A 17461-nucleotide genomic window follows, 5' to 3' on the forward strand; every position below is an offset into this window, starting at 1 on the left:
AAACAATCACAGCGCTTGCGTAGGGATCTCTCCCATGTCACTTATAATCACACCAACCCAAACAATAGTATTCCACATGCACTACACAGCGCCCTTCATTTTTTTTTTTTTTTATGTAACATTGTTTTTATTGCAGCACCAAAAAGTTGCATAGACATTTACAGCAATGAAAAATAAATCAATACAGCGAGACGGCATCCATTTAGACCACTCCCACCATCATGCTGCCCGTGCTCCCAATCAGGAAGGCGAGCCGCGTCGAAAACATGTCCATCTTCTGCTTCTCCTTCCAATGCCCGTTTCTCAATAGCAAAGGAGGACGTGGACTGCTTTTAAGTTTTCACCCCTCCCCCTCCCCCTAACAACCACCCCCCCAACTCCCCAGCTACCCCCCCGTGGCAGCGCTAGTATAGAATTTCAGAGAAAGTAAGGTCTGGTGTGTGCAAGTAGGAATTAAACATTCGCTAAAGGTGCGCCCCTGGCGTTACACAGCGCCCTTCATCACAACATGTGGTATCAGCACATGACCACCGTGAGCTCCAAGACATTAGCCAGGTTGTATTGCGTCTGTTCGCTAATGCCAGATGCAGTAGGCACAGATCGACTCTGAAAGAGCAAAATGCCTCCTCCACCTGTACATATGCAGAATCAGGGCCACAGTTCAGACCAACAAAGTTGAAACCCACTGAGTAGAAGTAAATTTGGCCATTTACGAGACCAACCCAACAGCTCTATACTTTTTCACCAAGCCTACCAATATTAAAACTGAGCTAGACAGGATACGCAGAAGGGGCACCATAGGGGAGGATACTGCTTGGCCACGAGACTTCACAGAGAAGAGATTCTTGGAGGTAGCAAAACCCCCAACTGAATGCGCAAACTCATCCTCTCCTGCCTCCCATTGTGTTCCAAGGGTGGATCTGGAGTAGTCTTATTTAACAACATTTGGACGCCAAACATGAAGTTCCAATGTAGGGTCGTCCAGCTTGATGATACAAAGGAAATTAGGAAGAGGACAACCTTGCTGCATCAGGCTCTTAAAAAAGGAACTGCAGAGTATTTTGGTTGAGCTCAGTACAAAAACATTCCAGAAGAATTCAGACTCTTCTCTGACACACAAGTAGCAGCAGGAGCATCTATGTGCTTCTTTAGCTTGCAGGCAAAAGCGGATGCCCGCTGGTTACAAATCACCAAGTGGGACTATTTTAAAATGATGAACAGCACTGTACGCTGCCTCAATTCGATAAAGGAAGAACTGTGATCAGCCCGCCTCATGGTGATGCAGCATAGATATGTGTTAGACTTAATGACTGCGATGGAGGGAGAGCTGTATGCCAAGATTGGTGCATCCTGCTGTTTATTTATCCCAGGGATGACCTGGGTAGCGGGACTTTGACTCTTGCCATCTAAGCACTGCACCGTTTGCAAAGAGACATCAGTGAGGAGGGAGGTGACGCTGAGGAGGAGTTGTTTTCAAATTTATTCTCCTGGCTCCCCCAGTGGCTTTTCAGACTGTGCTCGTTTGTTGATACAGGTTTTCATAGTTTTTTTGTTTGTGTGGGTCCCTACAATTGGGGATTTCCTGCTGTAAAAACTATGTCTGCAAATTTAGTAGGATGCAAGTGTAAGGATGTGGCGTGACCACTCACCTGAAATCTCAGGATGTCTGCAAGAGTGATGAATGACGAATGCTCCCAATACCTCTTGGAACATCTCTCAGTGCTGCAATTAGAACGCTGTCACACTGGCCGACCTTCCAAAAGGGAATGGGAAGTGGATGAAAAAGAAGAGAAGAGAAAAATACTGTTTCTTCACTCAGCCTGGCCGGGCACCACGTGTTGGGTACTTGAGGAATCTACAGTGTTTGTGTAATACTCTGATGATAAAAATAGTAAGGATGAGTACAGTTACACTTCTCCGCACACATGGAACTGCAGCTGTTGCGTGACCCGCCTTGGCCTTCTATGTTCGGAATACTGCAAAATGGAGGACTATGTTTAACTGCGTCGGCCGCAGTTATGTACACCTACTGGTTTACGGCTGGAGCCGGTGGAGTGCCTGGGGACCTGCGGCTCTCCACATCAGGAGCTGAGGAGGTGGTAGCCGCAGAGTGCTATTGGGAGGAGCCCCTTGTGGTGAATCTTTACCGTGATGGGTGCCCACCCACAGGATCTCAGCTGCTGTTGCTGGAGGCAGGACTATGGGAGAGCAAGTAGGTAAGGTCTCCCAGCCTTGAAGGCAGACTCTATGTGAGACCTTGTAGTGAGATGCTGCGGAGGGCCAGGTTACTCCAGATGGGGGCCCACACTGATATCTCTTGGTGACTGTGGGAATCTGCCTGGGGGCAGTATTCAGGCGGGCACTCGTGCCGCTGCTGTTTTAGGGGTTGGACAGCTCTTTTGGCCCGGTCCTGGAGGCTGCTGGTCGGCAGGGGGGAATTGCTGGTGGAGGGGCCAATGACTGTGTGACAGGTGAGAAAGAGCAGCTGTTGTGTGCGGTGGCACTTAAAAATAATTGAGTTCAGACTACCAGTTGTACAAAATTATCAGTGCATTGCTATAATGTGCTGTATTCATTTGAAAGCATTCATATGTTAAAGAAATACACTTTCTAAATTTGTAATAGATTTTATGATATTTTACTTGATTTTTGTTGTGTGTTTTACAAAGCAAATGTTTTCAAGGCTCAGTTAAAACATGGGTTTCAAGATCCGAGCCTGGACCTTTGCTCGGCTCTGGTTCGGCTCGCCTTGTTATTGTGTTGGCTCGCCTACCTCTACTAGAGGTCAGATTTTTTCCCATGAATCACTTCTAGATTGTCAAAAAGGCGGGTACCTGTGCGAGAAAGGTAAGCCTTGGCTAGAGCCAGGCATGTCAATCTCGGGGTTGTGTCACTGTCAAATGTCGTCCATCAGCACTGCCATCTTATCGAGGCACAGACCTGTTTGCAAATAGAGAGCTGGCCAACAGACTACTAAATCCAATACCCTACCAACCTTTCAAAAGCACTTCTGGTTGGCGAATGACTGATACAGTGTAGTGTTCTCGACTGTGAATTAGGGGTGGGCGGAATTTGCGTAATCGCGTTACGCAAATCTCAGCGAAACGGTAAAAAATCTCTGCGAACACGCAGAAATTCCGCGAACCCTTGGAATTGCTTGTTCGCAATGCTTTTTTACTATTCGCAATCGCTGTTTGCGTGCTCGGGGGAAATATCTCGCGAACATGCATTTGAGAATGCGAACAAGCAAAAAAAATGTGCGAAGTCGCGGAACGCACAATATTGGGCAATTTTGCGTTCTCCGCGGAAAGCGAAATTACCCAAATTCCGCGAACGGAACGGAATTAACCGCTCAGGCCTATCGCAAATCCCCTTTATCAATTGTCCCCAGCCCCTGCACTCCTCCTGTTCTCCCACCCTCAAACCTCGTCTTGCTTAACCTCCCCCTTAGTGCCACCGTTTTTGTTGTTGTTTTTTTTACACGTGCAACATGGCTGAAAGTAAAGTAAAAATGAAATGCTATGATGCTAGCAGCATCATGGCTTTTTTTCCCTTCTTTGCTTGTTTTATGCAAAGTGTAGGTATTTTGCTATCTTAAAAAAAAAAAAAATCTTTTGTAACCAGTTCCATACTTCCATAGTCACTGTCCTCCAGTGTGCCACTGCCTTGCACTCTAAAGGGTTTTGGGGGTAGTGAATTCATTTGCGAGATTCGACATGGAGTTTTACGAAAAGAGGCACAACAGATGCTTTTACTTAGCTTTTACAAGTGAGCCGACAATTTGAGGGGGATATTCATCTAGCAGCATTTGCATGCTCCTCAGGACTGTGGGAGATTTATAGTTGCAGGTAAATACGTTTTCCTCCCTGCCTGTAATGTTCTGATGATGTTGTAAACTCGGGAACTAATCAATCAAGTCTGAGTGTTATTTCTGTGTTTGTGTTTCTTAGGTTCCAGTCTGAAAGAGAAAGCGGAGATCGCAATTTTGCAATTGGATACTACTTAAAAGAAAAAAAGGTTTTAATTTGCTACTTTTATAATTGACAGTCTTAACTTTAGCCTTTGCATGAACGTGTTGCTGCTTAGAAATAATCCTGGATGAAATTTTAATTTACGACATCAACATTTGTGAAATGTCTTGAAATATCACATTATGTGATTTGATGGTTCTTTATTTCCTCATGTGTACACCTCGCCTTAAGTCTTACAATACCCGTAGGAGACTGGTTCGCTCAAAAAAAGTCTAGTCGAGAGATATTTTTGCTCGAACCAGTCTCTTGCCGGTATCTCATAAAACATTATCTGGCACATGCATCAACATAGGCTTTTGCCATTCCTAAATAGCGATTTTTAAGGAATCACTATTTAAGAATCGTAAAAGCCTATGCATGTAGGAATCGCTATAAAAATAGCGATTCCTAACGCAAATTGCTAGGAATGCTGTCCCATTCATTCCTATAGGCCGACAGGCTCATAGGAATGAAGTGGAGATTGCATGAGCAATTTGCGAGCACCAGTAGGTACTCGCAAATTGCTCATGCAATTTCAAGGGTGTTACCATGACACCCTGTTGCACCCCTAAAAATTGATCTCTGCACATATGTTGCACACACACATGCCCTAAGGGCATGTGTGTGCGCAACATGAAACTTTGAAAAATGCACTTTAAGTTTTAGAAAATTACCATGAAGTTCAACTTCATGGTAATTTGATACTCCTATTAGCGAAATCGCTATTTTTTTAACTTTCATGCATTGCATTTAAGGAATCTCAATTTGGGATTTCTTAAATGCAATTGCAATTTAAGGAATCTCAATTTAGAGATTCCTTAAATTGCGATTTTTGCATTTGGGATGATGCATCCCAAATGCAAAAATACTGGTGTGAAAGGGGCGGATTCTGAGAATCTGCCCGTTTTCGACCGGTGTTTGGTTTGATGCATGGGGCCCTATGTACTTTTTTTATACAAGCGTGCACCTCGAATATAAAGTCTTGCAAGGTACCAACAGGATACTACTGGTCTGTACAGAAAACGTCTTGCCTAGTAACAATTTCTGGTTGTGCCACTCTCTTGCTGGGATCTCACTAGATCAAGGGGCAATCTCGGGTAAAATAAGTGATATAGTTACCAGCAAACCACATGTCAGTACAAAATTGTAATTTTGGGAAATGTTAATAGAATTTCATGAAATTTCACTAGAAAAAAATTATACAATTTCGAACAAACTTTAGTCTCTTCATCAAGATAATGATTGCAAAAATTGATCACAAATATGAATGTAAAAAATGAGTCAGTGAGAGGATGAATAGGTGCTTGTGTGCATATATGGTTTACAGCATCAATGTATTATGAGTTAACAGTTGTCTATACTCACTAGTGACTGGAGCGGCAATTTCAGTTATATGCCAGACCTGTTTGTATTGAACAATGATTGTTAATTCTGCATTGTACATTTTTGAAGCTCACTGCAACCACAGGAAACGGTTAAAGGTGGAAATTGTAATTCCTTGTGTTTTGATGGGTGTGTCTCCGGCATAGTATACAGGCATGTCCCCCTACTCTTAGAGTACCCAACTGCATGTGTATTTGGTATCATACTTTTATTTTGGGCTTAGTGTCATGCTGACCTAAGCGTGTGTGCAGCGGCCTAGGCCTGTCCCTGATATTGTGAGGTTCCGGACCTGTCTTGTGACTGTGTGGTGGGGGTGCACCAAGTACCTCTTATTATGAGCTTAGAACTACTATCCTTTTCTGGGTATAGTGCGTCTAGCAGCGGTGGCAGCATACTGTGTTTTTCGAAAACTCTGTAGTGTGGCCAGACATTTTTATCTGTCCCTGGGAGTGAGTCCTATTGGCCACACTTAAGGAAAGATCTTCTACTATATGTATGCTCAGCACCTTGCACTGGCATCCTGATTGTATGTCAACACATACGCACGTATAGTACATGTAACACGTGCATTGGTAGATCATGTCTGTAAGTGAGTCTGGGTAAAGGGGCCAATGGGATCCATTTTGAATGCCTCTAGCCTGACATAGCACACAATGGACAGAGAGGACTGTTGTCCTAGCGTGAGGAAGTGAAGTGAGTTCATTCCTGTGGTTGGAGGGAGGAGAAGTGAGGAATATGGAAACAGGGCTACTTTTAAAAATTCCTTGAGGTCCTTTGTTAACAAGGGACTTCTGATTAATCTTGCTGAACACTGCCATTGATGGTAGGGTTTAGAGATGGGACAGCAGTCCATTGTGTGAGATGAGAAAGTTTCTAGGTCAATCTGCCATTTTCTCTGTCCCTGATTACTCCTTTAATTGGGTTGATATCAGTCATGTGCAGAAACCTTACACCTCATTATGTGTGCTTTGTGGTTACTTTTAAGTTGGAGACTGCTCTAGTGATACCTCCTGCGAGTATAATCATTCAAAGGCTGCTTCTGGAGAGTAGCTTACATTGCACACATGAAAGAAGAACCACCCCCAAACCATTTCTTCAGTTTGAGACAGTGATTTCCATCCCCTGTTTAGAACACTTGTATAAAAGTGAGGCCCAAATTTGTTCTGTTTCAAGTCCTTTATCACCATGGAGGTGATTACTCCACAACCAGGGATGGTGTCTCCCTGACAAACAATCTCCCAGAGGTAAGTGACCAGAGGGAGAAAGGTCCAGCCTCCCCTTGGGGACAGAGGGTCCACCTGGTCTCTCACATCTGGTTCCTGACGAGAATCGTACAAGCGGCTATACATGTGGCAGTAATCTTCGTAGGCCCGATTGGAGCTACATCTTCCTTTGTCATGATTATGAGCTGCATCTCGTAGACATAATCGTGGCTGCATCAATAGTTGTCCCAATCTGAGGCTACTACTATTGTGATCCTAATAAGCCTGATAGAGGTTTCATCAGCCTTTGGTCTGGTCAGCAGCTGCATCTGCCGTGAACAATGTAGGTCTGATCAGGACTGCTCAAGAGCAATTAGGAACAAATCATTACGTACCCAATTCACCAATGGGGGTAAGACTACAAAATTATCTTGAACTGAGTGCGCCTTTGACTATGGGAAACATAACGACTAAACCTGAGCTTGGTTCATTCTTTATCTGATTTCCAATGAAGGCATTTTGATCTGGGTTAGCATAGCTCTGGGGCTAACCGCAAGGCACATACCCACAAAATCACCCGATCTGCAGAGATTATCACTCCAATGCCAAGGGGGGGAAAAGCTAGAAGTGTTTAATCTCTACTTAAAGGGGGCAAGGGGTGGCGTCTCTATGTTATCTTCAACAGGAATTGAGGAAGAGCTTGCATCCTGTAACACAGACTCCCTCGTTATACTGGCGGGAGACTTTAATTGTTGTTTCGAACCATTAACCAGTGAGGACGTATTAGATATCTGGGAAGATGATGTCAGGAGAGGGATTCCCTTGCTCTCTCTAAACCCGATTAAAAAATGGACCCAGAGTGCTATAGACATTAATGCCCTCTGTATGGAATATGACCTTAGAGCTACTAATGGTAGATCCAAGTCTGACACCAGGGGAGCACACACTTACAATAGGGTGGGGCACACTTCACGAATCTATTATATATTGTTGAACCACAAGCTCTGGGTATATCTTCAAGATATGGTGGTCCTATCGACCTCTGATAGTGACCACAACCCACTAGCCCTGACCCTCACCCCCCCCCCCATGGCAAGGCATGATTCCAACTCCGTCACCGCATACATGGAAATCGTCCCACGAACTAGTCCCTTCAAACTGTGGTAGGCGGTTAAAATGGAATAAAGTTGCCGCGGATGAGGGAAGGATGGCCCAAGCAAAGTCCATAATGGCTACGGTGGAGATGAGGCTAGATTCATTGGAATTTAGTAATTCTGATGTCTCCAATGTCATTATAGAAACAACTTTAGCACTAGGTAAGCGGTTCGTTGTCCCGCAGGGAAGAGCAAGGGCCACGAATAGAGCTACATCTAAGAATAGAGCTAAATGGTATTCTCCTACCTGTTGCGCTGCTAAACGTGAATTGATACTAGCAGTGAAATCCAAGGTTCCTGGTCATATTAGCCTCGCTAGGAAAAACTATAAAAAAGTCTTAATTACGGCTAGGGTTGCCTATGAAACCAAATTCTGGGACGACTTAATGATGGCTAGCTCAAAGAAAGACTCGAAGGCCTTTTGGGAACTGTTGAGAGCTAGGGATAAACCCGCTGACTCCTTACTGACATGTAACATCACAGGGGAGGCGTGGTTTGCCCATTTTGCCAAGATTTACTCCCTTCCAGTGGGTCCTTTAGATGCCACGACGGATTTGTTACACCGAGTGCCTGTTGAGTATGCAAATGAGTACCACCTTTTTGTCGCCAAGGAAGTGAAAGGGGCAATTAAGTGCCTGGTTGCCAATAAGGCTGCAGGACCTGATGGCATCCCAGGTGACTTAATACGGGCCAACCCGGAGGTGTGGAGCAAACTTATTGCCCTACTTCTGAATGCGGCCCTGATGGGTGGATGTCTGCCTGACTCCTGGAGGGGCGCGGAGGTCGTCCAGATCTTTAAAAAAGGATGCCGAGACGACCCCGCTAACTACCGCTCAATTAGTTTGCTAGATTCCACTCAGAAGATAGCTGGCAAGGTAGTCTTAGGCAGGATCCTACAGTGGGCTGAAGAAAACCAAGTACTGTCAGACTTCCAGGCTGGTTTTAGATCCGGAACGGGGACCATCGAACAGACATTCCGCTTATTAATGTTATATTGGAAAGTGGTCGTATTGGGCAAGGGCAGTCTGTACCTCGCATTCATAGACTTACGGACTGCCTTTGACCTGGTCCCACGTGTCCAGTTGTGGAGTGTCTTGGAGGGTTTGGGTATCCACTCTTACCTACTTAGCATGCTTATCAAGTTCCACGAGAGTAATTTTGCGCAGATCAGGTGGGGAGATCAGGGCCAAAAAACACCACGTATCCCTGTAAATAGGGGTGTCTGCCAGGGTTGTGTGCTAGCCCCCACTCTGTTTTCACTATATGTTAATGGAGTGGTGGAGCACCTGCTTAAACATCCAGCAGACGCACCTTCCCTGGCTGGCAGAAAAATCCCTACCCTCCTATTTGCAAACGACACCCTCCTGATCTCAAAAACTCCAACAGGCCTCCAATCCTTACTCTCCAGGTTTAAGGAATTCTGTGATTCTAGGGGTCTTGCTATTAATGTAGGTAAAACTAAATTCCTGGTCTTAAACCCCCCAAGAAAAACTGTCATTCCACCCACCTTGGAGTCAGTCCCACTCAAAAGGGTAAAAGAGTTCGATTATTTAGGTATCTGCCTCTGTGACTCCATGAACTGGAATGCCCACCACCAAAAGATCTTCCTGACCCACAAGAGGGTAAAAGGGGCCTTGCTGAAGGAACAACGTGCCTCGTCCCTCAAACCAATTGGTACTGTACTAGACATCTACAGGGCAAGGGTGGTGAGCGCAGCTCTGTATGGGTCTGAATTGTGGGGTGTGCAGAAAGTTGACTTCCTGTGGCACCTAGAAAACAAATTCCACAAAGACCTCATGAGGTTACCACATAGTACCCCCTCCCTTCCACTCTTATTAGATGCGGGCACACGCCCAATAAGTGAGCAGGCGAGGTTACGTCCCCTTCTCTTGTGGGCACGAATATGGAGGGTACCAGAATTGTCCAGTTACGCTGAAGGCCTAAGGGAACTCCTTGTAACACCTGGCTGGCACAAGGTCCGTTGGCTTAAAGAAGTTAAGCGGCTTCTTTATGACCTGGGCCTTGAAGACGCCTGGGCTAATAGAACTGCCCCCCCCAAACAGACACTAAAGGAGCTATATTGGTCTTGGGTGGCTAATGGGAGAAACAGTAATTCTAAATTATGTAGATCCACCATAGAATTTCTGATGGTTAAGGAGCTCCCCTCTAGAGAACCATACCTAGACACGATCCATAAATCATGGGACAGGGCATTATATTTCAAATTTAGGGTGGGCTTATTGCCACTAGGGCTGCTAACAGCAAGCTGGAAACCCCCGCTGCAAACTACATCATATTGCCATTTTTGTGACAATAGGCATGAGTCAGTTGCCCACCTAATGTTTGAGTGCCCAGCCTATATAGCCCCGCGCCGCATGTTGCTGAAACCTCTATGCAGGAATCTTGGTACTAGATCTCAGCTGGAGGCCTTACGCATCTTAAGATCTGATGCCCGTCCCTTGTTTGCCTGTTGTTTGGCAAAATTCTTGGGTTGAGCTTGGCGGATTAGATCCGCCAGGCAACTGTGTCTCCCTTAAAATGAATTGTATTGGCAATATTGTTATCCTTATGCTGTTAGCAAATTCTTTTTGCAAATGAGTTTCCCTTAAACCATATTGTGTTTGTCTGATTGTCAATTTTTTGTATTTTAGGAATGGTCAATTTGAATATTTTTAACTGACGAACAAAATGCTAAAATGTTTTGTATCTCTAATGTATTTTCTGTACTGTAATGCTTTTATGATATGACAAATATATCGAAATAAAACTTTTACTACTACTACTAGATTTCCAATGAAGGGACTAACCTAGGAAGGCCCACCCTGGATGAATTCGTATAAGAGATTTGGGTGCAGCGCCACAAATGCGGCTCGCACCCTGGGATACTTTCTTGTACAAACAATTGAATAGTGTCCTATATAGTATTGCTTTGTGATCAAAATAACTTTCTTTTCATTAAAAGACTAGCACTGGGCTAGAAATTTAAGTTATTGTGTCTTTTGGAGGATTGTTGTCTGCTGCTCTTGGTCACCGTATATTACCTCCATAGCCTGTGATTTCACATCACCACTACCCTGAGAGTCAATTGCAGGAAGGGTTGTAATAGGCCAGGTTTGCAGAAGCATAGTAGAACAGTCCCAGTGACATGAGTGGTGAACAAAATCAACCACCGTGGTTGAGTTCCAGTAACCCCTGTTGGTTGTATTTCCCCTAAATGACAGCTTGATTACTGTAATCGTCAGCTCTCCCTTGATCATTGAAGTAGATGACTCAGTGATGAATCTTCTGTATGGTGATTCAGTCCATCTTGTATCTCTTTCAATCAGATTTACCATCCTGCTAGTCGATCTGAAGTCCAACATGCCTGTGAATGAACATTAGTGAGATAGGGCTCCCCAGCTCTAGTGGCATTTTCATCAAAAGGGGATGATTCAAACCCTTCGGTCACCTACACTAAACAGTGGAGAAGGTATGTTGGCTCCAACGGATAGGCACCTGGTCACCCCTTTAGGGGATCTGGATTTTCTACTAATGAAAGACAAGACCCTGTGTTAGATTTGGGGGTCTCTAGTTGGCAGAGGTAGGTACCTTTGACCAAATAGGGACAACTTGCGTCTAGTCAGGGTAAGGGGCTACCCTCCTAAAATAACCACTGCTCACCCTGTTGGTAGGTTGGCACTAGCAGGCAGGCTTATCTTAGAGGCAGTGTGTAAAGCATTTGTGAACACATACAGTCATACAGTGACAACACTACAGATGGACACCACACAGGTTGTATTATAAAAATATTTTTTTTTATATAGACTTGACACAAGACCAAACGACAAAAATCCACAATACTTTACTCAAAAATAGACTGTAAAATGGTAGGAAATACCTCAGTTCTCTCAAGTTGTAAATGCTACACTTTACTCTCAATGTACCTTGGATGCGTAATGCAGAACTAACAAAAGGGTCGCAGGGAAGGTGATGTGTCGGTTCCTTACACTCAGGGGAGTGGATGCATCCGTTCCTTACTGCTGCGCAGGGGAGTTAATGCTCGCTTCCTTACTGTGTGGGGAGGTGATGCATCAGTGTCTTACTGCTCTCCGGTACGATGCGACAAGCTAGCGCCTCGGTGCGATGCGACAAAATGGCGTCTTGGTTACGATGCAACAACATTGATGCAATGCGTGCCCGCCCAAAGGCCGTGTGGCGACTCGATCTTCTTCGCACGACAGGCCCTGTGACATGCTTCTCTGGTGATGTTATGGCGACCTCTGCGGGGGCGGCACGCTTCTCCAGTGATGCTATGGCGGCAGCGGCGACACGCTTCCTTGGCGATGCGACTGCAACTGCTGTGACAAGCTTCTCGTCGTTGAGTCGTGTTTCCATCTCCTAGCGACACACAGTCTCTCAGAAGACCCAGCACAACACCAGGCACTTCAATTTCCAGCAAGGGAATTCAGGGGGGAGCTGGTTGGTGAAGTCTGGTATCCCTGCGACTTCAGGCAGGAGGCAAGCTCAAGTTCAAGCCCTTGGAGATTCTTCTTCAACTTGATGAAAAGCACACTCAGTCCTCTTCTCCTTTCTTTGGCAATGAAGCAACCAATGCAGGCCAACCCCCAAACACGCAGCACAGGGGTAGTCTCCTCCTTCAGCTTCCTGGTTCTTCTCCTCAGCAAAGGTTTGTCTTGATTCCCAGAAGTGATCTAAAGTTCTGGGGTCTGGGTCCCCCTTTTTATACAGCAAAATAATTTGTCTCTGAAGGCAGAGAGTGTCTGTACCCAGTCCAAACCAGTTCTGTGCAGTCCTGGAGCACTTTGTTTACAGGACTCCTTCTTTCATTTGACAGTGTGAGCCAGGGTCATCAGACACACCACAGGAGGTGGAGCCAGCATTATGGAAGGCAGGCACAGCCCTATTCAGACCCAGGTGCAACTCCTCCCACCACTCTACATGCAGATAGGTCTATTCAGCTCTTTGCTGACTCACCCTGTCTCCTGGAGCCCCCCAGCCCCTGTCACTCAAAAACCAGACAAAAAATACACAACCTAGCAGAGGCAGCCTTGGGTAGTTAGGCAAGAAAATACGTACTTTCTAAAAGACGAATGTTAAAACCAACTTCAGGCATACTAAATTCATTTTTCTACCATGTTCCCTGGGTCAGTTAGGATTATAAAGTGTTATAATCAAACTGTCCATTCTGGCCTACGGGGACAGGTAGCCTTGCAATAGTGAAAAACGAAAATGGCTGTAATCCACTATCGTGTCCTACCTTTTACATACAATGCACCCTGCCCTGCGGCCTGCCTTGGTGGTGGCTAACATGTAGAAAAGGGAAGGTTTAGGGACTGGTAAGTGGGTCACTTACCAAGTCAACATGGCAGTACCAGACTGCACACAGGCTCTGCAATGGCAGGCCACAGAAACACTTTTCAAGCTGCTCCGGTGGGTGGCACAATCAGTGCTGCAAGCCCACCAGCTGCATTTGATTTACAAGCCCTGGGCACCCGCAGTGCACTGTACTAGGGTCTGACAGTACACCAAATAAGCCAATCACGGAGTCACTAATCCATGCATCAATTTACAATAGAGAGCATATGCACTTTAGCTCTGATCAGCAGTGGTAAAGTGCCCAGAGTCATAAAACCACCAACAACTGGTCAGAAAAAATACCGGAGGAAGGCAAAAAGTTCAGGGATGACCCTGCAAAAAGGGCCTAGTCCAACACCCTGAAACCACTCTTCCCCTACAGAGCTGCCAGCCTTAGATTTCTAACTGCACATCATGTGTAAGGGAGTCTCCCTGAGCTCTGTTCAGTTGTTTCAGATTCTGTCAACGTTTGACCTCTGCCTTCTCGCAGAAAGGAAACATTGGTATATCACAGCTCTGAGGTACTGTATTTTCCAGTTTTATCCATCATTTCTGAGGAATTTAAGAAGAGTCTTTTCAGGCCCTGCAAGTCTTGTGGGAAGTCTCAGAAGACCCCAATAAAGAGTGTCTATTTTGTTTACATCCTCATTGCAAACCAACGGATTGTAAACATTGCAGAACCTTTTCTGCTAAGACATTAAAGGACAGAGAAGCCAGGCTACTCCTTTGCCTCCAAAAGAAGTCTTGTTCAGAATAAGGTTCTGAGGAGGATGAGAGACAGAATTGCTCTCCAACTGAACTGAGTGTAAGCATACAAATGAGGGTTCTACCTCATGTGACAAAGACCCAAAAAGACTTAAAGCTACCACTACAACCTCTGGGATGGTGAAACCGGTCAACTCTAAGGACTCCTCTTCAAGTTGCTCTGAGAAAAGTCCTTCTTCTTCTTTGCCTGTCAATCCTCAAAAGGCATAATTGGCAAGAAAAAATTTGATTGTTGATGGATCTGTGATACACGGCTGCTGCGTCGATAGGAACTTTTTCGACAGTACGCTCTCTGTCGATTACAGCCACTACAGTGGTGATGGTTACCCCAACAACATCGATGATAGCTTAATTGACGAGATCGACGACTATCTAGTCGACAACTTCAGCAATAGCATTCTGTTGACTGGAGTTTTCAAGTCCCCGGTGTTGAGATCTACATCCGTGCCCATGACTGTCTCCATAGGAAGCTTACCTCTTCTTCGTTGCTGGCACCATCGTTAACGAGCCCGACGACGGGGCAGAAAAAGACTGCTCTTCTATTATCGGAGGGGGCTTTAGGTTCGCTACGCTTGGGCCAGACATCACCAAGCAAGGTCTCCCATTGCCTCCTGATCATCTCCTTTACACAGAGGGATAAGGCGACGAAGGACTTTTCGGTCCTGAATACAACCCTTCACAACTAAGGATAAAAAGTCAAGATACAAATGAGGATGAAGACCCTGCTAGAAACACATCCACCTACTTATAAGGAGATTATTTTGTTATAGCCTGCCAACAGTCTGCACCTCACCGTTATGACTCTTTTCAAGAGCACTACCCTTGCGAAGGGCCTTAAGACGAACACCAGGGCCCAAGGGGGGACACCATATCAGTGCTAAATTCTTTGGTCACGGATTTGAGTCATATGCATGATAACTACTTTAAACGTTTTCCTGAAGCAAATGCGAAAGTACCACTCACTCCGAGCTGCTCAGATGCACCGGGCACAATACCCTTAACTGAGAATCCGGTGGCTGTTCGCACTCAGAGGGACAGGGCACTACTACCTCCTATCACCTTTAGGGGTGATTATATTGACAACGAAGCATATGATCAGCTGGGAGATGGTGAGCTAATTCAGGACCTGCAACATCAGGTCAAGACTTGGGTGACTATTGCCCCTTCCTCACCATCATCTTCACCATCGCCAGCAACCTCTCCTCCAAAAGACGCAGGAGGGTTCCACGAATTACTGGAACGTGCTTGCTGCTAAAAGATTTGATCTGCCTCTCCCAGGAAAACAAACAAAATGCTTTCTTTATGAGTTTTAAGAATTCTGCAATGAAATCTCTCAGATCCAGTCCAATTGTGAATTATATTTGGAAAGAAGACCTTAAATTAATGATGAATCCATCATCAATCACAGCAGTCAATTTCCCGACTAGACAAGAAATATAAAGCTACCAATACCTCATTGGCCTTTTAGATAGGCCATCCTCGCCCAGACTTGGAGGTCATGCAGGCTGCCCAGCGATGCTCCAGAAACCTTTCTGCCCCCTGTTCTGCACCACTAGATAAAGAAGGCAGGAGGCCAGATAACCTTGGCAAGCGTTTTGCGGCAATGAGGCCTTAAGGGGTTGTTGTGCCTCGCGCTCGCTCTGATTGCTGCTGAACTCTGTTCCTTTTAAATTGAATGTGAATGTTTATACTTTTATTCTGAGTCCTCACACTCGCACTTTAAAATAAATCTTTGCTAGTTTACACATTTCCCTACCTGACTTGCGCTCTTCCTGCTTTCCCGCTGGTGCCACGAGGACCTGCCATTTTGGAGAGTCGGCGGTCTAGTTCCTCTCACACCAAGTGCTTTTTTAATGTGCGCCAGCCAGAGGTGAGCGCCTTAGGGGGTAGTTGTGCCTCGTGCTCGCTCCGATTGCTGCTGAACTCTGTTCTTTTTAAATTGAATGTGAATGTTTATACTTTTATTCTGAGTCCTCGCACTTTAAAATAAATCTTTGCTAGTTTACACATTTCCCTACCTGACTTGCTCTCTTCCTGCTTTCCCCTGGTGCCAAGAGGAACCGCCATTTTGGAGAGTCGGCGGTCTAGTTCCTCTCATACCCAGGACTATTTTAATGTGCGCTGCACGGACGCGCCCTTGACTCCACTCAACACTGCCATGCAGGGCGTTGGGATGTGGCTGAGGCACCCCAACAGGCATGCTATTCTTGTGGGTTTAAGTTGTCATTGAGACATGTTTTTTCAATTAGGACTGGCAACTCACCTGAGCAGCGGTCCAAGACTGCCTTAATTCGGGCTGCCTCTATTAATGTGCATTCGCTCAGGAAACACCATGCAGATGTCTTTGAGTTATTAGAGGATCACTCACTGGACCTATTGTTTTTAACTAAAACCTGGCTAGATCCCTCTTCGGACCGGATTGTCACACTAGCAACTCCTTTGGGTTACAAAATCTCCTGAGTTGATTGTCTGGTGGGGCGAGGAAGCCGAGTTGCGATTATATATAAAAATAAGTGGGATCTTCGCAGGGAAGAGGCTACTTCTTGGGGAGGCTGCGAAGCCTTAGATTTCAGCATTCGTCTCTTTACTCAATTTACTTCTGATGGATACATCTGCCAGTGGATTCCTCACAATGTGAATATCCCCTGCGTCAGCAACATTCGGAAATTCTTTCGTAGCTCCTCACGCCGACGTGGACAACGTCACAGCACCATGGCATCGCGCCTGCAGCTCCGCTGACGTCACTGAATCCATAATAGGACCCCGTCGGTGTGATGACATCAGTTCCATTTTTTCCGCGTCATCGACGCTAACGGTTTTTCTTGGGATCCTCAGTAGCTCGTTTGGTTACTTTGTTACTAATACTTGTTTCGTGTTAAATCTTGTTTCCTGTTGATATGCCTTCGAGAAACCTGGGTTCAAGCCCTATGGGGCATGCGGAAAGTTAATGTCGATAACGGATCCGCACGAGGACTGTGTTTGTTGCCTTTCATCTGACCACGACGTCCAAGGATGCTCCAGCTGTAATAAAATGAACCCGAAGGCGCTGCGAGAGAGAGAGGCCAAGGTGCTTGTAGCGAAATTGAAGGAGAAGAGAGGTAGGAGGCTTTTGAGGTCCCGCTCGAAGTCGAGATCGGCTTCGAAGTCGTCTTCGGGGCATGCTTCTCGATCTATGAAGAAGCACAATAAGAAGAAGCATGGGTCGCGGCGACACTCTGGAAGAGAGTCGGATCCGAAGTCGAAATCTCCAAAACATCGACATCGGAAGGACTATGTCTCTCCTTCACCTGTTGCATCGAATCCGGAGTCGCAGTGTGAGCCTTCTCCTGTGGCTTCTCCGGAGCATTCCCCGGCTCCGGCTTCGAATCCTTCCCCGGCGCCGATGCACTCTCCATCTCGGGAGGAGGAGGAGGATCCCTTGCCGGAAGGGTCTTCGACTCCATTGGATCCTCCCTCGGGTCCGGTTGGCCCGGCTCCGATTGTACCTCAACAGGAGCAGTGTCTAAGGCCATACCCACCCTTTCAGGCCAGGGTCAAGACGCGACGCATTATTTAAATGCGATGTACGGGGTCTTTTCAAGAGCCATGTACC

The 17461-nt window shown here is 45.9% G+C and overlaps 1 protein-coding gene across 2 annotated transcripts in view; it reads left to right on the top strand.

Annotated features, from left to right (window-relative positions):
• Positions 1 to 17461, top strand: part of GLS (glutaminase) — an 811930-nt gene that overhangs the window by 391873 nt on the left and 402596 nt on the right. For both annotated transcript variants that reach the window (XM_086955380.1, XM_086955381.1), the window contains exon 10: positions 3951 to 4017. In XM_086955380.1, the coding sequence (XP_086811506.1) occupies positions 3951 to 4017 (67 nt within the window). The remainder of the gene's footprint in view (positions 1 to 3950; positions 4018 to 17461) is intronic.

This window comes from Lissotriton vulgaris, chromosome 2_1 (genome assembly GCF_964263255.1).
Source record: "Lissotriton vulgaris chromosome 2_1, aLisVul1.2, whole genome shotgun sequence".
In the NCBI taxonomy this organism is placed as follows: Eukaryota; Metazoa; Chordata; class Amphibia; order Caudata; family Salamandridae; genus Lissotriton; species Lissotriton vulgaris.